Below are 27731 nucleotides of genomic sequence, written 5' to 3'. Positions count from 1 at the left end.
AATTGGTTGTTTTTTCATTCAAAATTATTATCAATAGCAATGCCCACCATCAAGCATGTTTCAATTTTCAATGAAATTGATTTTTGAAGCCGGAACTATTCAAAAATCGCCGGAACAACCTATTTTCGCCGGAAAGACAGTATTTCTTGAATTTCTTGAGCTGTACTTTATATTTTTTTAATGAAATTTTGCACACTGATGTAAAATGACACTACCTAAAATGTGACGGAGCCCGATTTTCAAAAAACATTTTATTCCGGCCGAAAATGCCGGAAGCAGCCCTCGAATTTCAGGTCGGCATTCGGCAGTGCTGACCTAAAAGCCGACCAAAGAGTGCGTATGGTCGGCAGTTCATTGCCGACCATATTCATTGATTCTCTCGGCAGCCGACCATAAGTTACCTTTTAGGTCAGCAAAGCCGACCTTAACAGCAAAAAGTATTAAAAGAGAAAAACAATCTTTATTTGTCTTAGAGGGAACTTCCCAAGCTCGCGAAACTTCTTTCTTGTGAAATTTGTTCTAATAAGAACCATATCGCACTCAAATAAAAAAACAAACATTGCCGTAGCCTTTAAACAACTTTGCCGACCTAAAATATAGCTCAGATCGGCATTGCCGACCTAAAAACAAGCTTAGGTCGGCAAAATTTTGCCGGCCTTCGGCCGGATTTGGACGGCACTTACATGCCGACTTACTTTTACTTGAATTTCGAGGGCTGCGGAAGTATGCTGGAAAAACCGGTTTTTTGACATTTTCTCGAATTTTTATCCTTATTTTTTTCTGATTTTTTGGAGAATGATGCGTATTCGCAATGCTCAAAACATGACCGAGTTGGAAGCTGGAAATTTCCGTTTTTGCAGATTTTCATTGGATTTTTTCGTTTCATGTCTTTTCAAACAAAAACATCATTTATAAGAATGTCCACGATTAAGCATGGTTCAATTTTCAATGAAACTTATTTTGGTACAGGAACTTTCTAAAAATCGCAAGAACAGCCGAGAATCGCTGGATTCCATGAATTTCTCGAGTTGCTCTCGTATTATTTTGCATTTTCATACTATTGTTCTCATTTTTCAATTGTCTTATTACATCAATCTTCAGGTAGGTCCATTCAGCATGTAGCTTGTTTTTGTTGAGAGGACTGAGCCAGGAGGACACTATGAAATAAATCCATATCTCATAGTGTGCACCCCAGAATAGTGGAGGGGGGGTTTGGTGTTTTGGTGTTTTGGGTCGGAAATTTCCGGTTTTTATATAATTTTATATTCTCTAAATAGTTCTTTTACTATACTGAACTTTTCTCCTTTCCATTATTATACTGCAAGAATTTTTCTTGTTCCTCGAAATAGTATAATTTTTCGTGGGGATAGCATTTTTAGCTGGGGTCTGGGAGTCTGGATTGAGGGTGGGAATTTTAGGTTTAGTTGGGAATTTTAGGCTTAGGTGGGAATTTTAGGGTTAGGTGGGACCTGAAGTTTTAGATGGGACCCTGGAACCTCCTTGCACATGTATCTGAAAATTTGATAATCCCTAGGCTAGGGAATCATTAATGTTCACTGTGTAGCCAAGACAAAATGGCTACAAAAAACCTATTCTACTGAAGATTTTTGTCATTTGCAGCTGCTAATCAAATCTTTTTTAACTTAGATAATAAAGTTAAATACTGTCAATAATGCAGCGGTCACCAACCTGTGAAAATTGCCAAAGGAACTTTGAGCTTAGAGGTATGTGTTCATGATCTTTCGTTTCTTTTAAAGCAACAAATCTGTGAAGACAATCTTCAAAGAAGCTCTTATATTAGTAAAATTATATTTTTTCACTGTTCTTTTATTTCCAATACTTCAGATTATCAGCCAATTGGGCCACGGATTCCATTATTGCTAAAATGTGGTCACACTTTCTGTGAAGGATGTTTAACCAAGACTGCTCGCCTTCATCAAGAAATTCAATGCTTCAAATGCGGGGTAACTGTCTGCCCTTTTCCTCTTGTGTTATATTTATAAGTTATCTCTATATACTAAAAAAATTTCCTATTTTGTGTCTGTCATGCTAAAATGGTTGGCAAGCTGTGATTTCGAATGGTTTGTCAGGGGGTTGTTGATTCGAGTATGAAAGAGGGATTCTGAGCAGTTGTGAGACAAAAATCTTGTTCCCTTTCGAAAGAGCATTGATGATACGTTGCGGTTTTATTTCATGATTAAAATTTTATTTATCATCAATGATTGAGCAAGAAAATTAGCACTACCTTCTGATAAAACCCCCATCCAAATAGAGATTTGAAGTTCGAATCAAAGAAGCCTCTACAATACAATGACTTTCTTACGAAAATAATTCTGACATTAATTATTCAAAATATCATTTCAAATTTAACAGATGCTAAAAATTTATGTTGATGCACAGGTAAAAAATGGAGGTCTTCCGCACAAGAAGTGCTTAAAAGTTGTCGTCCCAAAGTTGGGATACGTCCATGATTGTTTTGAAATCGAAGTCAACCTGAAATTTGTAAAAAAGGAAGATTTTTTATATCCTATTCATTCTTAAAATACACTGATGATACATTTGATGTGCTCTCAATTAATTGATGTTTTCAGATAATTCAGTTGGAAGTTCTTTGAAAAGTGCAATTTTTTGCTGACTCAGCACTTTTTATGGGATTTGTAAGATCTATAAATGGAATTATCTCGAGATCTACAATTTGTAACCCAACAAACCATACCATTTTCTTGAAGTACTCTTTCATGGCTATCCAGCGAAAGTGTCAGAAATGCCTAAAAATTCGAAGGAAAAATGCTGACGTCAGCAGAAAAAGGGCTAAAATGGCCATTTTGACGACTTTGGCGGGCCCTAGCTCCGCAACGGATGTTCAAAACCAAGCATTTGACCCCATTTTCTTGCTCAGCACTTCGAGTTCTATCAGATTAGCACAAAAGTTTGTTCATTTGAGCACTTTGAAAAATCGACTAGTAAAGGGGGAGCAAAAGACCCCGTTTTAGGTCAAATTTTAGGGTTTTATCACCTATTCAGCCTGAAAACCATCCCAAACCATGATCTATAGGTACATAGGAAGCTAAAAAACCATGGTTCACAAAGTTCCGTTCAAGGTGGGTTTTTGGCCATTTTTTCCTGGACTATTTAGGTCAGGGGCCACCTACTCAGTTAGGGGTCACCTACATTTATTCAAACCAAAATGGGGGCTGACTTCTAAATAATTGTCACAGCGAATTTAGAATAGCAAAAATTCCATTTTATAGATTTCATTATACATATTTTTCACATTAAATAAAAGTTCTGTCTCAGTGAGACGATAATATCTTTTGGGATCTTTGTCATCAGGCTTATGTTGCATTATTGCATTATTGCATTATGTATGCTTATTAACAATGAGATTAGATCACTTCTAAAATACATCTTATTTTTTCAAATTTTCATAGTTTCTCAAACTTAGGGGCCCACTAGAATATTTTTCCATTAGGGGCTTCCTAAATTCTAGGGGTCACCTAAATTCTAAGGGGCCACCTAGAACCTGCTTATAAGCCATGGGGATGACCAATTTGAATCCCTGCTCCTCCACTACTTCCTTGCCAGGTTCAGTTTATAGAAAACTGAGTCATGGGACCTTGCAAAAAAATAAAAACACGGTATTTGTTCACTAAGGAAAAATCTTTTTTAAAATGGGGAAAATCTAGTTTATTTCTTTACCTTTAAAATCATCTTGCTTGTTGTTTATTGCTTCAATGCACTAAGGGATTGGACTTTTCATTTATAACTTTCATAACCTGGTTCACATTTAAAATTTCAATCCCAAAACAATTGTCTTTGTGAAAATATGTTGAAAATTTTGCAATTGTATTCCATTTTTGATATTATTATTAATTTCAAAAAACTTCAAAAATTCATGCAGATTCATGCACCAAATTTCAAGATTCCAAGTTACCTGCTGTTTTCATAACTTTTAGCCTCCATAGAAACTTTTTAATTTGTGCCTCATCTTTGCTTAGGGAATACTCCTAATATGTGGCCTTGTATGTGTTAATTCTCAGTTCACAATAAAAGAATCCTTATCACAGAAGGCTTTATATAACTTGCACTCTCTCCCAGTATGGTAACCCTAACTTTTTATGTTGTTGGGCCTTTTCTCTGAATCCTCTTTCATTACAAAATACATTCTATACATTCTTTCATTTAATTTTGAATAACTATCAATGATTTTTCCATTTGTAAATAGGTAAAACAAACTCTTGAGCCACGGGGAGAAAAAGGAGTTCAAAATTTGTTACCAAACATTTACATGCTTGGCGTTTTGTTATTCAACAGGAGAGCAGCTAGTTGTTGGTAAGTTGTTGGTCAGGAGCAAAATAAGCTCTTTTAGCTGGTCATTGCAGTATTTAAAGTCCTATATAACAAAATTGGCATTGGAAAAGTATAAATTGGTTTCAGAGAATGCTAGATCAACAAAAGATTGTGCCTAGTAATTGTTTCAACTTCTTAGATTTTTACCTAATCAGATCCATCTAATTCTTAAAAAAGAAAAAGCATTTTGCGTAATAAGTTTATGATTTTTGTTACCAGTAATGTAGATGGTGCTCAAGGATGTCTTAGTGTATTTGGTGGCATCAAAAGCATCAACCAAAGGAGTATTCCTGATCAAGAAGATACACCAGTGGCGGAAGCAAATGTCGAACCAGTCAAAGGTAGTGATATCTCTTGTATTCAAATTGAATTGATCTACTAGTTGATTTTATTCCAATGCAATATGTCATTATTGGTCAGACCTGGTTAATGTTTTACAAACTTTATCTTCTATATCTATAGACATTTGTGAGGAGTGCTCAAAAAAACAAGCAACCTGTCTTTGCAAGAACTGTGAAAACACCAAATTTTGTGATGGATGTTTTGTACAGGTAAAACAACCCATTTCTTGTACCATTATTTCTTTATTTAACCCATTTATAAAAATCATCATCAACAAGTGGTGTAGTTTCGAAAAGCTGAAATAACACCTTTTGTTCCCTGCACTGTCCTTAGGATATTTGGTGTTGAACCCTTTTTAAATATGAAACTCTTGCTCTTTTCATTCAGGTTCATAGAGCATCCAAAACGTTAAACAAACATTCTCCATTTCCCATTGACTATACAAGGTAAGAGAATGTCAATAACTATAATTTTTATCACCTAGCTTGAAATAACGATATCAAGCAGGTCAGACGAAAGGTCCAATCAATGTTGTTATAAAAATCATGATTTTTTGGTCCAACAAGGAGAAATTTGGTGATTCAAAAGAATCACCAGAATGGAATTTTTTGTTTATTTCTTAAACAGCGCAGTAAAAATTAGTTCTAAAATGCTAAACAATTAACAAAACATTTCAAGAATATTGAACTCTATAAATATCAATTGGTAATCAATAGATGATTTCAATTTTCAGCACAGAGTCTATGACATGCACAACGCACAATGACAGAACTCTTGAGTTTTATGATAAAGATACCAAGAAAGCAATTTGTGCACTTTGCATCATCTCAGAAACATACAGAACACATAACATTGTACCAATAACCGAAATAGAGGTAAATTAATGCATATAACTGAGAGTTTTATTTGTTTATTTTATTCATAAAACCTTAGATTGAAAAAGGCTTCTTTGTCCCCAGAATTTAAATGTATTCACTGACTGTATTTGTTAAAATCACTCTTTCATATAGGAGATTTTAGAAAAGTTGTACCACAGCTCAATGTCAGCCATGGAGTGTTGTTAACATTAGGAGCAAATTTTCAAAAAAACTCTGATCCCAGATTCTAATTTACTTAGAAACTGCCTCCATATGATAAGCATATTCTTTTTTTAAAGAACTCAGAGGAAGAGTCGTCAACACTTGATGAAGCTGCTGACAAAGCAAAGGAAACGTTAAAATGGCTGGAAATCTCTAAAAAGGTAAAAACTGTTTTGATAATTGATACGTTGCTCTTGGCAAAATGTTCTTATGTTAATTATGATGAACTGAAATTTCTAAAAAACACACTGTTGATTTTGTTTAGAGTTTATCAGAATCTCTTCCTGACGAAGTGGCCAATTCTTACCACCTTGTCTCCTCAGTACAAGCAGAGTTCTTGCAGCTTCATACACTACTACTGAAAAGGTAGATTTTTTTTATTCATTGCCTTTTCATGGCCTTTGAATATTTTTATAAACTATATACACCATCAAGTTCCTTTTTTAACATTCATACAAAAGTTTTGTGATTTTTAATTTGATAGGCAGCTTGAAATCATGGAAGAAGCTTCAAAAGATATGTCTGAAATTGGGAGTGTTCATCAGGAGGTATTTCTCTTTTTGAGTTTTTTAGAGCGTTATGAATGACATTCCATAATTTTCATAAAAATTGTAAAAAGATACTGTGTATGTAATTTTTCTTTTAAACTGTATAATTGATTTTGACATTATTTGTTATTTTTATCCTGTTAATTTGTATTATAGTAGGCATACTTTAAACCAAAATAGTAAAAACGCATCAGGTGGAAAGACACTTGTTACAGTGTAGTACTATTATTTGCAATTAACTTATTTATATTTCAGGTTCAAAATTTGACAATAAAGATAAAAGAAATGAAAAAGACTATGAAAGGTCAGTATGATCATAATATTGGGACAAGGCGAATGCAAAGTTATCTTTTACCTGGCCTCTTTAGATTTTACGTGTTGGGGTCAAAATTTTAGCTTTTTTTTTTCTTTTGGACTTAAGAGTACCATGTTTTTTTTTAATTCTTTCCTTTCCCTGTTCTCCAGATTATGAAATGGTAAAAGATGACAAAAAATTTAAACAACTCAAAGGACAAGAGGTAAAATTCACTTTTTACTAATTTCTTTGATACCGTTTCTGTTTCTTTCTTCTCTGCAAATTGGGGAATGTTTTTAAAAGGATAAAGTTAAGGTATAATAATTGCTTCTTTTGTTTTTAAGTTGGTTGATAAGCTGAATGGACTTGCTGATCAACCTTGTATATACAAACATGAAACACTTGATGAGAGTGTAAAGTAAGAAAAGACTTATTTGTTCAACTATTCGTACATTGGCTCGGGCTGTTTAAAGGGAAAGAATCTCTAAAAAATTTGTGTTCGCGCAACCGGGAGGGAGAAAAATTGTTTTTCTTTTTTTAACCAGTGCAAAGCTTATGGTAGGAGATTCGTTTAATGATGGTCCGCTTTAGATGTGCACTTTTTTTGCTATCAAATGGAAACTTTAGGCTAATACACATTTAAAGAGAATGGACTTAAAAATACCATATTGACATTTTAATCCATGAGGAAGTCAATAATCTGGTATGGAAGATCTTCATTCTGGTGCAATCATGTAAAGTGTAATCTAAAACCTTCTCTCTTTTGTACAGCTTCCAAATACAAAAAGACGTCAGCAACACCTTAAAATCAGTTGGTTCAATAGAAAAGAAACAAGCACAGTATGAAAATCTTTTTTCAGTTTATATTTCTGCCCACTGCTGTTTTGAGAATCAAGGTTTCTTATTCTTGCGTTGTGCATGATTTGGCATTTTTTTTTGTTTATTTTTAGTTTCAAAAAAATTGGAAAAATTATAAATTGAAATCGTAGTTTTGAAATGATTTACTCTTTTTGTTTAGATTTCGCTTACTAAAGGTTGACGAATTGACGGATGAAGAGAAAGAGCCTATACTTGATAAATATTCCTTAGATGAGAAAGAACTGAATGCTGTGCAAGAAAATGAAATTTATCAGAAGAAATTGGAAAAGAAGAAAGTCACACCTTTGATGATGATACCTCAAACAGGTAAATGATCTTTTAATTCGACACTTGGGCATTTCCGTGAAATTTCTGAACTCCTGTAGAGTGTGATGGAGATGGAGAATTAGTCAAGAGGTTGTTTTTTTTCATCTAAGTTTCAGGGTTGTGGTAAGTATCTTCCTTACTAAGTATCTTATCTTACAATGTTATATAATGTACCCAAAACATACTGCATAGTGTCCGCCCCCCCCCCCCAAAAAAAAAAAAAGTGGTTAGCTATTCAGCAGGGGTACTTAGCTGTTTTGATGGAGGCTCATTGGGGCTGTGTATATTTTGAAAATATTTCAAATTATTGAATTTTTTACCCCAACGCCCAATTTCCCATCCAATTTTGATTCTAGTTTCTTTCCACGTCATATTTTGCTATATTTTTTAAATGTGATTGTTTTGATTTACAGCTACCATCTTTATAGCATATAATTATCGTCAGAATGCTCAAAGCAATTTCTCAAAGGGGACCTAACTCGTTGGGGGCACCATGCTTAAATGGGGAACTTGAAAAGTGGACTGAAACCATGCAAGAGAGCCCTTGTACTTCCTTTTACCATAGTAGATATGTCTGTTTACCCGCAGTATCAGAATCGTCTTGTGACTGGACTTTTGATTTCAGTTTTTATGACTCCTTTTCATAGATTAGGGTATCATAGTGGTTACAATTTATTTTTCATATTCTTTAAATCCGTCTTTCAGGTCACTACGAGCTGGTCTACCTGACACACACGAGAGATCCTTTGAACTTTATGGTACAGAGGTGTGCTGACAAGGATCGTCTACAAGTCATGATGACTGCTTTGAATAAGTATTGTAGACATTCAAACGATGCAACTGACCGTGTATACAATATTGATGAAGGTAATATTTATTTTAAGCCGCTACAAATCTTCAGGGAATAATGCGAGATTGACAAAATATAACAAACCTTTTACACAACTTTTTTTTAAGAAATACACTTTTAAGAAACATGAGGCTCAGAATGCCTAAAAACTAAGAAACATGCTGAGGCTGAGAATGAGAAAATAACATTTTTTAAGTCGGCTTTTTAAGAACCTTCCAATCAAAACAAATGTTTTTTTTTCTTTGCATGAAAATGGGCTGATTATGTCAAAAAGTTTAGAAACATGTAAGAAACAGGCTCAAAAGACCGATTTCTTAAGAAACATTGAGGCTGCTTGGTAAAACTAGTTTCTTAAAAAAAAAAACTTTTATTAGTACCAATGGGACGTTTTAAATAAGTCTTCTCATCAAGAAGGAAGAACTAACCTTATCTCGATTAATTTTTTCTTATAGGGGACATTGTTTGTGCTCGCTACACTCAAGACCATAATTGGTATAGAGCTCAATGTGTCAGTGCATTTTGTCCAAAGAACCCTGGTGTTGTACCCAACTATAATAATTCTTTGCCAGTAGAAGTTTTATACATTGATTATGGCAATTCTGAATGGATACCATTGAACAAGTTAGTATTTATAGAATTTTTATTGTACTGTAGGTATTACTTTAGAAGACGATAATGGGCTATTTCAGAAATAGTCTGTACCCCCTATGTTGAGGAGGTGACGTCTAGGGTGGTCTGGAAAATAAAATATCTGTGGTCAGTAAAATCGGGTTGAAAATCCAGGGTGGTCAGTATAACTAGGTCGAAAATCCAGGGTGGTCCCAAAAAATCCAAGTGGGTTCTGAAAAATTGGGGAACAAATCCAGGGGGTCACCTTTTAAAAAAGATCTCAACATATGGGGTACAAGTTTTTTCTGGAATTGCCCAATTTGGTACTAGGTCTAATGAAATGTGAGAGTTTTTCATGCTTCAGCTCAGGAGGCCTTTTGATCATTGGAAGATGGACCGGTATGTTAAGATTACATACACGAATTTGTTATTGAGAAATTTTCAATGTTTTGCAAACAATGGTATGATTTTCATGCAATTGTTTGGTTTAACCCTTTGAGTGCCAGGGTCTTTTTTTCTAAGTTTTTTTTTAAAAATCGCTAGTTCAAACTTTAAGGGCTTATATCTCCTGATCTAGAAAGAATTAGAAGCTCGTATATAGCTCGTTGGATAGCTTAGAGTCTCCTCTTTCTTTTGGGCGCCTTCGGCGCCACCCGATTGAGGAAGGGCGTGGGTGGGGCGGCGGCCAAGGGGGGGGTATACGTTAGGGGAATTAAAGCAGCCAGGCCCGCTGCGCGGACCTGACTGAACTGATGGAAAGTGCCCAGTGGTAAAACTTCAAATCAATTCACTGGAAGACAGAATAAAGTAAAAACAGGGCCAAATTTGGAGGTTCTTGGATCACTCGTTGACCAAAAATAGTCAAAAAACGGTCAGAATCTCAAAAAAGTGAATTTTTGTCAATTTTTTGCATTTTTTTGACTTTTTTGCTTAAATTCTCGCTGGAAAGACTCATTTTTGAAATTCTTTTTGCTTGACCATAAAGGACAATCTAATTCCTACGAGTTCGACCAAAAATAACGATTTCTAACTCAAACTGGGCATTACAGGAGGGCTTCGCCCTCCTATATAGCCCATGTCGTATATATACGACATCGGCACTTAAAGGGTTAAGATCTAACACTTGTATTTTTACAATTTCATCAGAATGATTTAATTTCCTTTCATTTCAGCCTGCGTAAAATGAAAGAGAGCTTGATAGAAATACCTGCAATGGCTGTCAACTGTTCCCTAATGGACATCGTTCCACCATTCAAAGTACTTACATACATAATATATATTACCTATTCCTTCGGTTTTAAAATACCAAAAAAAATTTCAAACCCTTAACTATAGGTCTTGGCTTTTTTGAAGAATAATGATGGAGAGGGGTTAAACATCCTACCGCTTGTAAAGATTTTTAAAAATGTTCAAAATGTCATGAAACTTGGCAGAATTATTGCTATAATTATTGGTATATACCTTGAAAACATCAGCAATTTTTTATGAAATGCTTTATAAAAAATTGAAAAAATGAACAAATTTCAAATTGTTGCAACAGCTGATAAGTAAGGTTTTCGTTTCTGTTTTGATATTCGGAAAGCAAATTGAATTCCCCACTAACAAATTTTGAATGTCATACCAATCAAGATGAAAGATATTCAATAATGTAATTTGCATGAATATCAAGTCATTAAAATTGAAAATTTAGGTCTAGTTGAAAAATGCTGACCCCATTAAGTCCATGTAGACTTCCTTGTATGGAAAAGTAGGTAAAAGCTAGGAAGACTTACGGAATATTTTAATCTTCGAATCTCCAGGAAAATAAAATTGTCTAGTCATCCCGAACTAATCCATTTTTTGAACATTTTTAGGCAGTGGTATGGCCAGAGAGATCGATCAAAGCTTTTAATTCGCTGACTGGTGATCGCCCGATGCTGATGAACGTAAGTTTTATCACTGATAGATTTCAATCGACGCGTTTCTTTTATTTACTCTTATAAAAGACTATACATCGAGTGTTCTTTTGCTGATTGTTTGGAGAAACGTAGAAACCCGACACTACCTTGCAAAGAAAGGCAACCATGCTTTTATTACAAGTATGTATAAATCAATTCACCTAGAATGCTCATGCATAACACAACCAGGGCAAAATCATACGATTTTAAGAAAAAAGTACCTTATTGGAACTAATTTTCGCGGGAATTAATTTCAGCGTTTTTCGCGGTTTTTCGTCAAATTCTTGAAAATGTATGATGGACTTGCTAGGTTACACAAACATGGCTGAAATTATTATGCAATATCACTGCATTTCATTCCCTAGATTCGAGATCGGGTACCGGGCAAATTGTTGGTGGATCTACGACGTCCAGACGATGAGGAGCCAACAAACGATGACGACCGTCCGGTATCTGTCCGTGATGCGCTCGTTTTCTTGGAAGTCGCTTGTATATTCTCTCCTTCTTCTTTCCCAAATGCTGGTAGGTTGCAGTTATTTTAGAACCTGTGACTATTTTCTAAAAGCATTCTGTTTATGCCGCTTCTAATCCGCTAATTTTAAGCTATTGCCAGAATTTGGGTATGGTATTTTTGCCCTTTTTTGGATACTTCAGGTTGAGAAAATTTACATTACTGAAAGATAAGTGTCATTTTTTACTGTATGCTCTTTACTTTGCTTTTTCTGCCATTTTAGACATTCACAAATCAGCGAAGGACTTTCCACTGCATATTCCCTTTAACATTGAACAGTATGTCGACGTCACTGCCACCCATATCGTGGACTATAAACATCTCTATCTGCAAAGGGTAACGATGTCTGATTCTGGATGCCAGTTCTTATATTATTGAAGGAGAGTTTTTTCTCATAATGCTACTAAGAGATTCCTTTGTTTTAGTTTTTTTGACAAGGAATCTAAAAAGATGAAATGATATAGTGCTGCAGTCAGATCACTGATCTTTGTATACCCTGGACAAAGTTTCTCAGTCTCGGCCAAGCAAAACCTTTGATTGTAGTTTTTTTGAAATGTGGTGCCCTGCTGGTAGCACTACTCATTAGTGGTGTAAATGCATCGAGAGCAATACTTTTCATTGGGTACTTGTGATGATGTAGCACCGTTTGACGTTAGTTTTCAACACTGTAATGGCTTTTTTGCGGGTACAACTCAGAGATATCATATTCTTTTACTACAGATGGGCAAACTGCTCACAGATTTTCAGTGGAAGTGTGTTCAGTTTTGAAGTCCCATGTTGATTCCCAATATACGGGTAGCCCGATCCAGTCAAGTAGTTATAGATCAGTGGTATCCCTTTCAAAAAAGCTCTGATCAAAGATGGCGAATAAAGCTTTGTCCATGGTTTATAACGGTTAATGAGTCAGATCAAATTTAAAGTTTTAAGATCATTTTCTTAAAGAAAAATACAATTTTTTTCATAGTTGGATTCGCCAGTATTGGAAGAGCAAACATCACTCAGCAAGCTGTACAAAGGACGAAACAAACGAGCATGGAAGATAGACTGGCCATATAGAAGTAAGAAATACTTATAAAGTAAATAAATCATATCGGACGGAAGGTTTAGGCAAAATACCATTAGGTTAAAGTATTGATCGGCTAAACTAGGTATATTAATTAGTATAGACCTTTTCTTAAATTACGTCACGAACATCACTTGCCTCGTTTTGAAATTATTGCCATGTTGATTAACTTTCAGCGAATTTTATTAAAACTACTTTCTATTCATTAAAATAATCATTTTTTGGACATCCGTAGTAGTCCTTTTTATATTAACTGTTGTTTGTCCGTTCGTTCGCCCGTTCGTTCGTCTGTTACCTGCATTTCTCGGGATTGGCTCATTAGTTTTTTCTGATTTTTTTACACAGTGATGCAAAATGGTGATTCCCAAAAAGTGACGGAGCCCGATCTTCGAAAAAAAAATTTTTTTGGGCAAATTTGGGCAAAAAGTGCCTAAAAATGGGTTTTTTTTTGACTTAATTTTAAGTTTACCTTCCCTCTTTTAATTTCTAAAACTTTGTAGAACTTCTAAAACTCTGTAGAACTAGACAAATTCCACTTTAAAAAGGGTAACTTATTTCTGGCACTACCGATATGTGATGAGAAAAGTTCCGTTATTGCGTTTTCGAACGTTAAAACTAAAGGTATGACCAAAAACGAACAAAATAAGCTAAATTGAAAAATTTCGAAATAGCCGACAAATTTGAAAGTATGTGGTGGTATATATTTAAGCTTTCAAATAAAAAATGAATTCAGGATTGCTGACGGCGTGGACGTTTGTTGACTTGCTCAAACTCGTCGTTGTCATTGTTAAAGTTTTTGACTTGTTCAAAGTTGTCAGCATTGCCAGCATCGTCAGTATCTGAAGATAATGAGGTTCTTTTAATCCCTTTGGTAATCACATCAATGTTGACATTGTATGGATTACTAGCAGCTTTGGTTAATGTCTTGCTGACAATGTCTGTCCTAACGAACAAGAAGCCATTCTTTTTACCAGCGTTAGTGGGGTTGATTGGTGAGATTTCTAACTTGGAGAATATCCCAATAAGCATATCAAATCCTTGTGGCATTGTAGACGATGAATAGTCTGTTGCATGATGATTAGAACCAGGTCTGTCGGCAAGTTTTGAATTTTGGATTTCACCAAGAAAATGTGGATCCTCTTGTTTGTCAGATTCAAGAATGCTTTCAACATCTTTCACAGGTTTTCGTCGTAAAGCTTTTTTCACTGTGCGAGCCTTGGTGAAAGCTTGAGCCTGGATAGCCTTTTTCAGCATAATTTTCATCTCGCGATGATAATCTTTGATACTTTTGCTGAATGATGCTAGTTCATCATCCTTCTTGACTTTCTTTTTGGTGAATGTTTCCTCCATCTCTGAAGCAACCGCCAAAGGATTGTCTGAACCAACCAACTTTTTGAATTCATCTCGCAATTCGAGATCGGATCGCAAACCAACTGATTTGCGTTTTCTGCTACATTTTTTCACAGCAGATACATTTGAACATGTCTTAGAGACATTTTCACTTATTTTAGTCATATCAACAGAGACATTAGGCTTGCTAAAAGCAACCATTTTTCCGCAAAAGTTTTTGTGACACTCTCGAACGATAGTTAACACAAAATATGAAGATCAACTTCATAAAAGAAACCTTTTAAGAAAAAATAAAAATATTTGACGTCAAATAAATTTGAGCATTTTGATCTACGTCAGTCAAACCAAACGTCATCAAAAGTGACGGAAATTCAAAATGGATTTAAATGAAAAAGAATCCTTAGATCCTTAGTTGTAAAAAAATTGTCAGTTCAGCGCAACAGATTCCTGTGATTCATTTAAAATTTCAAAATAGTCGCTTCCCAAAAAAAGAAATTAACTTATTGTAGAAAATAGTAATAAAATTATGGACAAACAGCTGTAGACTTGTCAAGAATCCGTAAAATAAGCTCTTAAAACACATTTTTACCAGAGCGAATGCTGCTTTAATTGGATTTGTTTGTTTCTGAATCCATTCAACATTGAAGGAAATGCGTTTTTGTAAAGTCTTTAGGCCTTAAATTGGTTAGCCACCAATTTGTAATCATACCGGCAAAAACAAAACTTGGTAACTAAAGGGTTAATAGAGCTATCGTACTTTTCCGCGGTGAATAATTCTTTTATTCAAGTTAATTTTATGATAGTGATGAAATGTGGTAAAAAATTTTTTTTAATTTACCTGCTAAAAATACATATTTTACGGGTGCCGGATGTTTTTGTTCACCTGCATTAAAAACTAATTTTCGCGGTGCACCGGTATAAAGTAGGCGTTTCAACAAATGTTTGCATGATTTTTTGCCGAATTCTGTTTTTTTTTTTCACATCTAGTAGTTTATTACGGACTTTAAAAGTTTTATTTAATGGAAGGAACTTTCCCGGTAGATACCCAAACCGCGAAAATGTATTTCCTATTTAAGGTAAGGATCTAAGCTTTTCCGCTTAGATCAGATTACCTAAATCTTAGCTATTCATTCGATGAGTTGGTGGCGACCGGGGATCTGGGGTCTCTACTGGCTATGCTACTCGACTACACTAATACATTGAATTAATTTGCTCTCCTTTCTTCAGGGTGGTTGTCTTCCATACCACTTAACGAACACTGTTCCAAATTTATATCGGGTAATGGGAAAACAGAATAAATCTTAAAGTATCAGATGTATCAGAAATAAATGACCCTGTCCAATATCTCTATATTAGTCTAACAGTCTTACTTGTTGATTCTTAAATAACTAAGCAACATTACTAGGGTGATAATTTATGAGATACTGCAAACAATGCTGTTTAAATCTTCTGGACAAGAAATATTGGACAGTCTAAAGCTAATCACAACACTTGGACTTAGAAATTTTGAGGTAAAGCGCAAATTGTTGTCAAAGTAGGATTTCTGAATGAGTCTAAAAAGTTTTTGAATAGGAATTGAGTACTGTTAAACCCATTAAGTTGAATTAACCTGCTTATATTTAAGATTAATATTCACCAAACTGTGAAAGGTTGAGGTTTTTCCTGGAAATATAGGCCCTGGAATGGTAGGAAAGGCCAGATGTCAGTCTCATTTTTTTTACATATTTTGTACTTAAAAATAAAGAAACTGTCATAAAATGTCATCTGTTGATGGAAATGACCTGAAATCTTTTTCAGTTGTTCCCCTAATGCCAATGATTAGTTGGCTAGAGAAGATCAACCAATATTTTGACAAAAATTAACCTGTAGAGCCCTTAAAGTGGGCCTGATTTAGCATTTTAAGAGGGAGAAAACAACGAAGTTAAGCAAATTTTCAATCGATCATATCTTTAAGAGACTTCAAAAGCCCACTGAGATTTTTTGAGGCTATAAACAAGACCTACTAAGGAATCCTTGCAGAAAGTTTCAAAAAAATTGGTGTTGCCTTAAAAAGATACGCCATCTTGAATTTTGCTCCAGGTCTGCCAAAATAGCAATTTTTTCGGCCATTTTTGACGGTTACGCCAAAGATAGAAATTTTGAAAATGTTATTTTTGTGGCCAAAACCCACCAGTAAACCACTCCAGGTCAAAGGTTTGCTTCAAAAAAGTCCCAAGGACCATCAGCAGACAGCTAAAAGTGTTTCCAAACCCAGATTACGCAAAGTTTGAAGCCCTCTACAGGAGGTGCTAGAGATTTTCGGGGAAAATTTTGGAAACTCAATTTGATTTTTTCTGATTCCCTACAAAAAGTTCTTGAAATCCACTGTAAATCAGCTTGCTAATGTACTTGAATAAAAATTCATTGGCTTTCAAAATCTGCTTCCCACCAGAGTTCATAATTTTTAGGGGTCAATTTTCGCTTAGTAGCCTATCTTTGAGACACTATATCTGCAAAACTACTTGAGATATCAAGGTGAAATTTTCAGAGTCTTATTTTTTTGTGTGATAGATCATTTGGTCAAAATTTCATCAAAATCTAAGAGGGTGAGGTATCAGACTTTCTTTATTCTGAAGATTTAAAAAAAAATGGCTCTTAAGGCGTTTTGCAATCTCGCTATAAACGCTATATTTTCTAACTGATTGTTTTCATTTTTGGACCTACCTGGAGGTCCTATAAATTAACCTCTGTCCGTTCGTCCGTCCGTCCGTTCGTCCGTCCGTCTGTTACCAGCTTTTCTCAGGATTGGCTCATTAGTTTTTTCTGATTTTTGGCACAATGATGCAAAATGGCAATGCCCAAAATGTGACGGAGCCCGATTTTCGAAAAAAAAAAATCATTTCCGGCCAAAAATGCCGGAAAATAGCCGGAAAAAAAACCGGTTTTTTTTGGCATTTTCTCAAGATTTCATTAGTTTTTTCTGATTTTTTGCACAAAGATGCGTATTAGCAATGCCCAAAACTTGGCCGAGTCCAATTTTTGAGAAAAAATCTTTTCCGGTCGACAATGCCGGGAGATATGCCGGAAATCGCCGTTTTCGTTTTTGCAGATTTTCATTGGACTTTTTCCTTATATTTCGTTGTTTTTTCATACAAAAACATTATTAATAGCAATGTCCACGATCAAGCATGATTCAATTGTCAAAAAAACTGATTTTTGAAAGCCGGCTTGAAGCCGGAAGCGGCGGAACTTTCTAAAAATCGCCGCCGAACAGGCAGCCGATTTTCTCCGGAAAAACAAAAAACAGTTATTCTTGAATTTCTTGAGCTTGTACTTTATTTTTTTCATGAAATTTTGCACACTGATGCAAAATGTCAATACCTAAATTGTGACGAAGCCTGCTGATTTTTCGAAAAAAAAAAAAAAAATCTCATTTCCGGCCGAAAATAAGAAAATATGAAAAAAAAAAAAAAAACTGGGATGTTTGGCATTTTCTCGAGATTTTTATCATTTTTTTTCTGCTTTTTGCTCAAAGATGCTTATTAACAATGCCCAAAACATATGACCGAGTTCGATTTTTGAGAAAAAATTTTTCCGGCGGAAAATGCCTGAAATATGCCGGGAATCGCCGTTTTTCTAGATTTTCATTGGACTTTTTCCTTATAATTGGTGTTTTTCATTCAAATCATTTTTAATAGCAATGGCCCACTATCAAGCATGTTTTCAATTTCAATAAAATTGATTTTTGAAGCCGGAACTTTTTTAAAAGTCGCCGGAACAACCTATTTTCGCCGGAAAGAGACAGTATTTCTTGAATTCTCGAGCTGTCCTTTATTATTTTTTATGAAATTTTGGCAACACTGACGCAATATGACAATATCTAAAATGTGACGGAGCCCCGATTTCGAAAAACATTTTTTTTCCGGCCTAAATCCGGAAATTGCCGGACAAACCGGTTTTTTTTGACATTTCCTCGAATTTTTATTTTTAGTTTTTTCTGATTTTTTGCAGAAAGATGCGTATTCGCAATGCTCAAAACATGGCCGTGTTCGATTTTTGAGAAAAAATTTTTTCCGGTTGAAAATTCCAGAAATCGCCGTTTTTGCAGATTTTCATTGGGTTCTTTCCTCATATTTCTATGTTTTTCACACAAAAACATTATCGATAATAATGCTCACCATCAAGCATGATTCAATTGTCAATAAAACTGATTTCGACCAGAACTTTCTATTTATTTTTTCCCTACAACCCTTCCCTCTCCCCCCACCATCAATCAATGATGAATTTCTTGCGTTATGCATTTTCGCTAAACGCCATGTTTTCTGACTGTTTTTTTTCATTTTTCTCCTTGCATTGCCATCTAACTTTCATCATCAGGTAGGTCCATTCAGCATCTAGCTTGTTCTCCTTATTGCTATCTAACTTTCATCATCAGGTAGGTCCATTCAGCATCTAGCTTGTTTCTCAAAGGACATAATAACCTTGGTAATTGTTTGAATACGAGGCAAGTGATGTTCGTGACGTATTTGTTAAGGCCTATTGTGGTTATCCAAACCGGCTACGCCCGGTTACAGCGATTTACTTGGTAGGAGAATGTACTACCATCGGAAGCAAACCGTAGCATATGAACGAAATTTGGTTAGATGCGGTCTGAACCTTTCTGAAGTGGAAGTTCACTGCGAAGCACCTTCTTAATGATCTAATTCAGAACGCAACCTGGAATCTACTATTGTTTGTTTTGTCATTATAGATTTGGTTTGTGCTGCAAGATTTTCTGGTGATCAAACTTGGTACCGTGCCAAAGTGAGAAGTAAGTCTGTTTGAAATCAATTTGATTTAAAAATTTCAAACGAATTGGCTCCTCTTTAAAAGATCATAGGGGATTGATCCATATATAATGATCTACCTCTACACAGCTCTATTTTTTATATCCTGGACACCTGCATCACCCCTGATTAAATGCTTGTTCAACCCCTTGGAAACTAAATTTTACCCCTAGTCATTCCTAACCTCCGGATTTTCCAACCTCTATGGTGGAGTTTTTCTTGCAGGAAATAAATCACCTTTAAGAAAAGAAATTACTCTTAGAGTGTTTCAAGATATCTTTATGATAAATAAAGAATGCGCGAATGAATAATGGAATTTTTCTCAAATTTTGTGCTTGTGCTGCGCAGGAGTAGAGAAAACTTTCCTCTCTTTAAAAATGTTTAAGCAAAATGGTTACACTTTAAATGATGTCCGTTAGACCAGGCAGCACAAACGTTTTTCATTTGCTTTGTTTAGATGTCAATCACGATGAAACAGTGGTTGTAGAATATATTGACTTTGGTAATGAAGAAACACTACCTTTCACTGATATCAAAAAGATTCCGGATATGTACTTGAAACTACCACGACAGGTATAACACTGATCTCGGAAAACTTTAGAGGGAGGATAAGTTTGATAGAAACAGTATTCACTTAGCGTAATAATCAGCAGTAACGATTAACTGTAGGTTTAAAGAAAGCTAGCTTTAAACGTTCGTGGGTTCAATCCCTGGCAGGTTCATACAAAAACAACGCAAAATTGTACTTGATGCCATTCTTCTTAATGCTCAGTAATTAAAAGAAGGAACAGGGTGAGTGGAGTAATGCAGGCAGGTAGAGTAGCTCCCGTACATTCGAAGTGTCCATTCCAGGTCGCTAGAGGCTACGGTAGCAAGACTTACTTAATAAAGCTATCTAAACATACTACTTGTGGTCTCCAGATACGAAGAAGTACCGATTAAATCGACTGTTATCCTAAAATTCCTACCAAACTTGTATTAGCCCATCTGATTTTCATTTTTTTCAGTGTGTCAAAGTGTCACTGTATGGCATTGAAAACGTCGTAGAAGATGAGGAAGCTAAAAAGGTGACTTTCTTTTAAACGACTCCATGACTGGAACGTTTTTTATTATGACGTCGAACAAGCTAACAAACAAAACCATTTTACCCTTTTACTTGAACGACTTTATGTCTCATTATTTTTTTCGAGAGAGCTATAAATTCTCCATATGAACGTGTTTAGCGATTGTGAAAGCTTACTGTGCAAAATTTTGGAAGAAATATTTATTCATCACATTCATGTTTTTTAGATCCGCAAGTTTTTGGATACCAAAGTACTCAATCAAGCTTTGGTTTGTTTAGTGAAAGGTTTGGATTTGTCGAACTTCTACTCCTTCAAGGGCTCGTTAATGTTCCATGAATTTTTTGAATTAGGTCTATTTTCTTACTCTTCTTATGGTCCGCGAGGCCTGAAAAACTTTTTCCGTGATAAAATTAGCGAACCAAGACCTGATTTAGCGAACCAAGACCTGGATTTATTTCTCGCTCGGATGATTTACCGGCCCAAAACCTGAAATAACGAACCAAGACCTGAATAACTTAACTCCATTTTCGGAAGCGATTCCTTTTAGCGGACCAAGACCTGAAAATAGCACGTGACCAAAATTATACACCAAGTTGTTCGAAAGACTAAAAAATTTTCGCTAACAAATTATTTTGATTCTTTTTCTATACGTTTTTATAAAATGATATGAGAGTTGTTTGAGAAGGTTCTTGAGAAGAGAAACAAACATGAACGAAGTAGATTTGAAAGATATTATTTGCGCATATTTAGATGGTGATTTTGAAATTTCAAATTTATAATGATTTCGAATTAAAATCCATAACTGCTACGCTCCAGTGGCTTCCAGTGCAGTCCGAAGAGAAGAGCTGAAAAATATATCTCCAACCTTATCCTTTCCAACATTACAAATTATTGCCAGGGCTTTATAACTTTCCTTTATCTCTTTCAATTTCCCAGATGTCTCATTTGCACTTTCCCATATCCTGAGATTGGCAAGCGTGATAACGAATAATTTACTAAACTTTTGGTTGATCTTTAACGCGAACCAATCCATTATGGCTTTCTAAAGCCATTGATTTCCCACAATAGTGCAAACGTCAGATAGGAAAGATCGATCATGAAATCCTGACATCCCAAAATTATTCGGTATTTCGGAAATCGCAAACCCCGTACCCCCTCCTGCAAATTGACCTCGACGAGCTCACTTTTGCAAAAGTTTGCATGTTGCATGGTACGCAAACTCTCAGTACCACAAAATTAAAAACAAAGACTCTAATTCACGGACCCGATAACACAACGTGGCTTACGGCCTTATTATTTTCGGCAAAAACTTTAAGTCAGTAAAATAAATCTCAAGACCCTAAGGAATGATGATTAATACCGTAAAGTTTGACTCCGGATAATAACATAGAGCATATTACTTAAGACTCTATCTACAATAAAAAAAATTCAATAAGGCATCGAATACATCTTCCACCCCCCGTTTTTTATTTCCGACAAATCACTCTATGGTTGTCAGGATTTCATGATCGAACTCTTGACAAAGACTATCACCGTGCAATCTTCCTACATGACGTCTAATGTTGGAAAGGATAAGGTTGGAGATTTCAGCTCTTCTCTCTTCGGACTGGAAGCCACTGGAGCGTAGCAATTATGGATTTTAATTCGAAATTTAATTTGAAAATTCAAAATCACCATCTAAATATGCGCAAATAATATCCTTCAAATCTACTTCGTTCATCTTTGTTTCTCTTCTCAAGAACCTTCTCAAACAACTCTCATATCATTTTTTAAAAACGTATAGAAAAAGAATCAAAATAATATGTTAGCGAGAATTTTTTAGTCTTTCGAACAACTTGGTGTATAATTTTTGTCACGTGCTATTTTCAGGTCTTGGTCCGCTAAAATGAATCGCTTCCGAAAGTAGAGTAAAGTTATTCAGGTCTTGGTTCGTTATTTCAGGTCTTGGGCCATTAAATCATCCGAGCGAGAAATGAATTCAGGTCTTGGTTCGCTAATTTTATCACGGAAAAAGTTTTTCAGGTCTTGTTTCGCTAAATCAGGTCTTGGTTCCTTCACGGAAAAAAAATTTGCGTCGGCGAGCTAATTCAATTATATTCAAGAGTCACAAAGGCTAGTAATGTAATATCGTCTGTCATGTCTTTTGACTTACAGGAAGAGAAAGAAAAGAATATACAATCAACTTCCAATCAACGTTGGTTCATATCTTTGTTGTAATTCATGCCTTAACAATGTTTTACAATTTACGATTTAGACATCAATGCTGAGGAAGAACCGGAAATTTGTTTATACGACACTTCAACATCGCAAGATATCAACATCAATGAACTGCTCAACAATCTTGATGTTCTCCTGCCCCAAGAATCTCAAACCGATGAAACGTAAGTAGACGGAGTGTTTCGTTAACACCCAACCTTTAATTTTTGTGGGGAGTTACTGATATTTTCCGGATAAAGCGATCTAAATTTTATTTTATTTTCTTGATGGACATTTTGTTATTCATTTGATACAAACCAGGAGGAATCCTTGGCGCCCATGGATGTCTTCAAACGGAAGAACCTTAATATTTGTTATTTCTGTCTAGGCTTTAGCATTATCTTGAAAAGATTTGCATCTGTTGAATATTCTTCAATGACACTAGGTGTTGTCTATTTTTTTTACTCAAAGGGTAAACACTGCAAACGAACCACCTTCAGAACCAGAAAACTTACCACAAGATGACACCGATAAAGTGTCAGTGAAATCAGATGCTTCTTCAAAAGCCAGCTGTCCATCCCAATCGTCTAACCTTTCTTCAAGTCAATCCGCATCGACAATAACCCCTTTCCAAGTAGCTCCTTTTTTGGACAAAGAAACTTTATTGATGGAACGCCATGAAGCATCATCCTTCCCGACTTTTCAACAAGGGGCCAACAAGGACTCAACTTCATCAGCACCTACATCGCTACAAGAAACGACCAGGAATGACCACAATGTTACTCCTCAGCCATCACCAGCCTTCCCACAGTATATGCGAGCAGTTTTTCCGAAAGAGGAGAAATTCAAAGCGACGGGTGTTTACGTTGATGACGATGCGAACCTTCATCTACACGTCATGATTGATGGTATCAAAAATATTAATTCTTTTCCACTTAGTGCAGTCGCTTGGATTGTGTCTGAATTACATTACATTACCTTGTGTCTAGTCTTATATCGTCTCATACAAACGGGGTTAAGCTCTAGTTTAGAAGGCCCCCTTTTCACCCTGCCTTTTCTAATTGTGAATTAAAGTGGGCTTAAAGTGGGCTGTCTAAAGTCAATACATTGCCTCTTTTGACGTCAATGCAATGTCTTCTTTCAATCTTATTCAAGCAAAGATTTTAGCTGACAACTTTGTGCCCACTTTCTGCCCACTCTAACAATTAGAATAGGCAGGGCAGAAAGTAGGCCGTCTAAACTAGCGCTAACTAATCGAAATCTAATCGCGATTAGCGCTAATCGGGATTTAATCTAATCGACTTTTAAACAACTGGGCCCTGATCGTTTGCAGGGGACGCGATATTACCCTAGACTCGGTTTGCTGAACTTGTCTACTTGTTTGTTTGAACCTTTTTACTTTGACTTAGGTACTCCAGTTATAGGAGTAATTTTGAGAATGCAATGAAACGACATACATTTGCTTTCATATAACAGAATTGTTTTGTTTTCTCTGATACTTTTACTCGCATGGAAAAATAGCCGATTCACAAGTACGATTCGGTTGCATTAGTTTGTTCTCGAATTTCCTTTAGATGACAATATCTTGGAACGTATCATGCAAAAGTTAAACAAAAACCCAGCAAAACAGTACAAAAAACATCCCAAAGACACCTCTCACCTTCAAATCAACCAAGCAGCACTGGGCAGATTCTCCCAAGATGGATTCTGGTACCGTGTACGGATTATGGAAATCATGACGCCTCAAATTGTGAAGGTCGGTTTATTGTTAGCCTGTACCACCCCGCCGCCACGGGCGTTTTTTTTATTTTGAAAAAAAAACTTGCCGTTATCTTTTCAGACAGCGAAGAAGAGTCTGGTACAGGCTAGTTTATTGTTTACATAGTACTGTTTTCGCCAGTCAAATTAGAACATTCGGAACATTGATGAGATGCTGTATCCCTAAATGACAATAATACAAATCTCATTAAAATATCATTTTTATATAGATTCATTTCATCGACTTTGGGAATACAGAGAACGCTCACATCAGTCAATTATTCGAAAAACCTAAATTCCTGGAAGTTCCTGCACAATGTCTGAGCACAAAACTGGCCAACGTCTCTCCCAGCGTAAGTAGATTAATTTTTTCTGGGTCCTAAACCAAATAATGCTGGTCCTCCTTTGATTTTTGCTGACGCTTTTAATGTAATGTAAGGTGAACAAAACTCTAGCAAAGTGCATTCTCTATATAAAATATAGGGCTTTAGTTCCAAAATTTATTCCAAAATAAGCTGTTAAAATTCCATAACTCTGAGTACAATTGTACTGCGCCATTCAGTCATCAGATGTGTAAGTAATCATATCATGTAATTTAATTTGAATTTAAATGTCACTGTTTTTTTTGTTCATCAGGGAAATAAATGGAAACGAGATGCAATACAGTTATTGAAAGAAAAAATCGAAGAAAAGCAACTCGATGTCAGGGTTGAGGTGCCTTATCCATTAATTTATTTGATAAAGCTTCTTTTGATGTTTCGTATGAAGTTTTCACTCCAGGGTAAAAAATGAATATGTATGTCTTACATTAACCCTATTCGTACTAGGGGGGGGGGGCTGTTTCTGTTCGGAGGTCAAATTAATGGTAATAGCTCCTGAAATAATAGGAGCTTTTCCCATGAAATTTTCTGTAAATTGCAAACTTTTATTTAGCTTCAAAATAAAAAATTTTCACCCTTAAAAGCCTAGTGTGAATTTTAAACCTGAGGGTTTGAAAAAAGTTCCAATTTGAACTTCAAGTTTCTTTTTTGTGAACTGTGTATTAAAAAGCCATTACCTTACTAGGGTGACCGTACCTTTATTATTGGTGATGGTGAAGATTTATCATTAATGCTGGTCAACAAAGGGTTCGCTTCTGTTGCTCAACATAATCCTCCTGCTGTTGACGTGACCAGGTAAGACCTTTGTTCATAAGATTGTAAATAGATCCTCGCCAGTAAGTCAATCTATTGTAACCTATACCCTTCAAAATGTGTCAAAGATTTCTTTGGATGAAATGATGAGTTTCCTTATCCTCCTAAATTGTTTTTTTTTTTTGCCAAAGAAATCTGACCTCAAAGTGTGTAGAATTGAAGTAATTTAATTGTCCGCTCGTGTTCTCTTTTCCTTTCAGCGAACCCTCAAAAGATAAATCCGAACCACCCTCAGAAAACCGTATAGTAGAAGAACTTTTTTCTACACTCTCTCATTCAACCGATGACGCCGTCTCTGAGCCTGACCATGAAGCGCCATCCCCTGCATTTCCACATCCAGATGATCAAGCGCCAACTGAGGAAATATCAAATGACTTGAATACTTTGACATTATCAGAATCTCCAGTAGAAACAAGATTGACCTACACTGAGCAAACACTCCCGGATGTCGGTGTGCGCTTCGACGTTAATGTCACTCAGGTTGATAGACCGGACTTAGTTTACATTCAAGTAAGTTATGATCCTGCAAAATGAATTATCACTCTCGTGACATTACAGTTTATCAAAACCTCGGAGTCATTATTCTTAAAAAAAGTATTTCCTATTTTTCGCTGCGAGCGTCATTCAAAAAGAAATTCTACTATTTTCCCTTCTGTGTCGTCTGCCTTCAGTTGGGTTTGAAACATAAATCTCTTTTATATTTCTTTCGACAGAGAGCATCGGTGACCGAAGGTGAGACATCTCTTTCAGATGACTCGATTGACCACACAGCTTTTTCTGCATACGAAGACCTCACTGAATTATGGGAGCTAAGTGAAAATATCAACTCTGATGGCTTCTTCGGCGAAGATGCCAAAGTACCGAGCAACCAAGTCAAGAAAGGTACACAACTTGAAATAAATATGAATGTTAAAATGCAAAGAGCCAGTAAAATGTGGCAAAGGTTTAAACTTTTCATTTGAATTTCACATCTCTTACATCGAGTCTGATGGTTCTTTGGTATATTGTTTTCGGCACTATTTCAGGAGAGAATTCACTCTTGAGGTCTTGAGACTCGCCATGTTGATAAATTTTTACACTATAAAATTGCACGGATTGTTTCAGGTATGGCTTGTATAGGACGTTACAGTAGTGATGGTCAACTCTACCGTGCGTTGGTGCTCCGTGTTGACCATGAAGAAGGCGTGGCTGATCTCGAATATGTTGATTATGGCACTAAAGAAACTGTTCCTATTGAAAGGTAAAGCAAATTCCGAAAATTTGCGTCCATGGACCCTTTTTATAAAATGTGTCAATCTTTATGACACCTTACTGTTAGAAATGTCACCGTGCTAAAGGTGTGTACGAATAGGGTTAAGATCGAATGACAGAAACAGTCGACTAGCTCGATTAGTTAAATGTTAAATTAGCATCACAAGTAAAGGCTTTTCGTTAAAAAGGAAAAGCTATGGTTTACTTTAATGTGTGATGTTCAAGCGTTTTACTGCAAAGAACACTTCGACAATACTGTTGATACGGATCGGTCTGGATTGCTCTTCTTTTTTAAGGAAGTGATTTTAAACTATCAGTGGAAAAACTTTTCAAGAAATCTTTTCTTTTGTTTCAAAAGAGCCCGAGGTATGATCCATCTAAGCAAGAAATCTGAATAACATTCATTTTTTATTCTAGCATCAAACCAATATCCCATGCGCTTCTCTCGCTACCTGTTCAATCAAGCAAAGTCTGCGTCTATGGTTTAAAACCAAGGAAAGATGCTGAAGGGAAGAAATTGCATGATTCTGATTGGACGGTGGAGACAATGAAAGAGTTTTACAATATGGTGGCTAACAAAAGACTGATTGCTGAGATTATCGTAAGATTTGTTTTCCATCTGCACACATCAAAAGTTTTTTTCAAGTTTTGACGCGAATTGATATTCAACGTTAATATTTCTCCACTATTTAAAGCTTTACTAAGACATTTACTAAGACTACGATCATTTCAGTAAAATTATTCAAAAATTGTTCTTTGTGAAAATCGATATTTTCATTGCTTTACTTGCATTCCTAAAAATCCGCTTCTAAATTAAAGGGTGATTTTTGGACAAATGTTTTTTAAATGTTATTCAAAAACGGGTTTGTTCCCTTTTTCCTGACAGGATCAGACAATATCTCCGCCCACCATTCATCTTTACGATCGATGCCTACGTGAGGATTCAACTACCGGACAAACTGACGATGTATTAATCGGACAGCTCATGCAAAACAATAATCTTGCTGAATATGAAATTTGAAGAAACTATTCTTGTAAATTCTCCAACTGGAAAGTGAATGCAATGTTCATTGAACGAGCTATTTTTCGCTCTCGGTTAAATTGATTTTGATATAATTAGTATTTTTCTTAACAGTTTTTGTGGTGTTTTTGGGTAAATGAAATTACCCTTTATTTTTTAGTTTTTGTAAATACTTATGTTTTTTGTTAATATTTTGTATATATTATAGCAAAAAAAGATCTTCCTTCCGTGTAGTATCTTGAGTTTCCTTGGTATGTATTAAAACATTTTGATTACTGTTAATATTGATAACAAGCGAAGCCGTGGCTAAACAACATAACAGTA

General features: G+C 35.5%; 2 protein-coding genes across 2 annotated transcripts in view; both read left to right on the top strand.

Annotated features, from left to right (window-relative positions):
* LOC136814452 (uncharacterized) overlaps window positions 1-27731 on the top strand; it is a 792139-nt gene that overhangs the window by 472494 nt on the left and 291914 nt on the right. The window lies entirely within an intron of this gene.
* LOC136814406 (tudor domain-containing protein 1-like) lies at window positions 1627-27625 on the top strand. The gene is made up of 37 exons (XM_067070945.1): window positions 1627-1724; window positions 1846-1964; window positions 4226-4332; window positions 4570-4691; window positions 4813-4901; window positions 5080-5138; window positions 5426-5567; window positions 5849-5932; window positions 6037-6137; window positions 6256-6319; window positions 6575-6623; window positions 6785-6837; window positions 6959-7032; window positions 7386-7454; window positions 7633-7799; window positions 8505-8666; window positions 9102-9270; window positions 10431-10515; window positions 11112-11183; window positions 11561-11717; window positions 11930-12042; window positions 12671-12764; window positions 18849-18908; window positions 19382-19497; window positions 19932-19991; window positions 20215-20272; window positions 22243-22369; window positions 22656-23092; window positions 23759-23940; window positions 24173-24295; window positions 24579-24656; window positions 25008-25117; window positions 25336-25645; window positions 25849-26017; window positions 26240-26375; window positions 26804-26987; window positions 27273-27625. The coding sequence occupies exons 1-37, from the start codon at window positions 1673-1675 to the stop codon at window positions 27405-27407; spliced, it is 4488 nt and encodes a 1495-aa protein (XP_066927046.1). The 5' UTR covers window positions 1627-1672; the 3' UTR covers window positions 27408-27625.

Source organism: Clytia hemisphaerica, unplaced genomic scaffold (genome assembly GCF_902728285.1).
Source record: "Clytia hemisphaerica strain Z4C2 unplaced genomic scaffold, Clytia hemisphaerica genome assembly, whole genome shotgun sequence".
NCBI classification, from domain to species: domain Eukaryota; kingdom Metazoa; phylum Cnidaria; class Hydrozoa; order Leptothecata; family Clytiidae; genus Clytia; species Clytia hemisphaerica.
This window is presented reverse-complemented; position numbering and strand designations above follow the sequence as displayed.

Excerpts from the sequence above, each read along its gene's own strand:
- LOC136814406 (XM_067070945.1), top strand. The coding sequence starts at position 1,673 with ATGCAGCGGTCACCAACCTGTGAAAATTGCCAAAGGAACTTTGAGCTT. Across the intron at positions 4,692-4,812 it reads AAATGTCGAACCAGTCAAAG|ACATTTGTGAGGAGTGCTCA; the intron begins GTAGTGATATCT and ends CTATATCTATAG. Across the intron at positions 26,376-26,803 it reads GAAACTGTTCCTATTGAAAG|CATCAAACCAATATCCCATG; the intron begins GTAAAGCAAATT and ends TTTTTATTCTAG.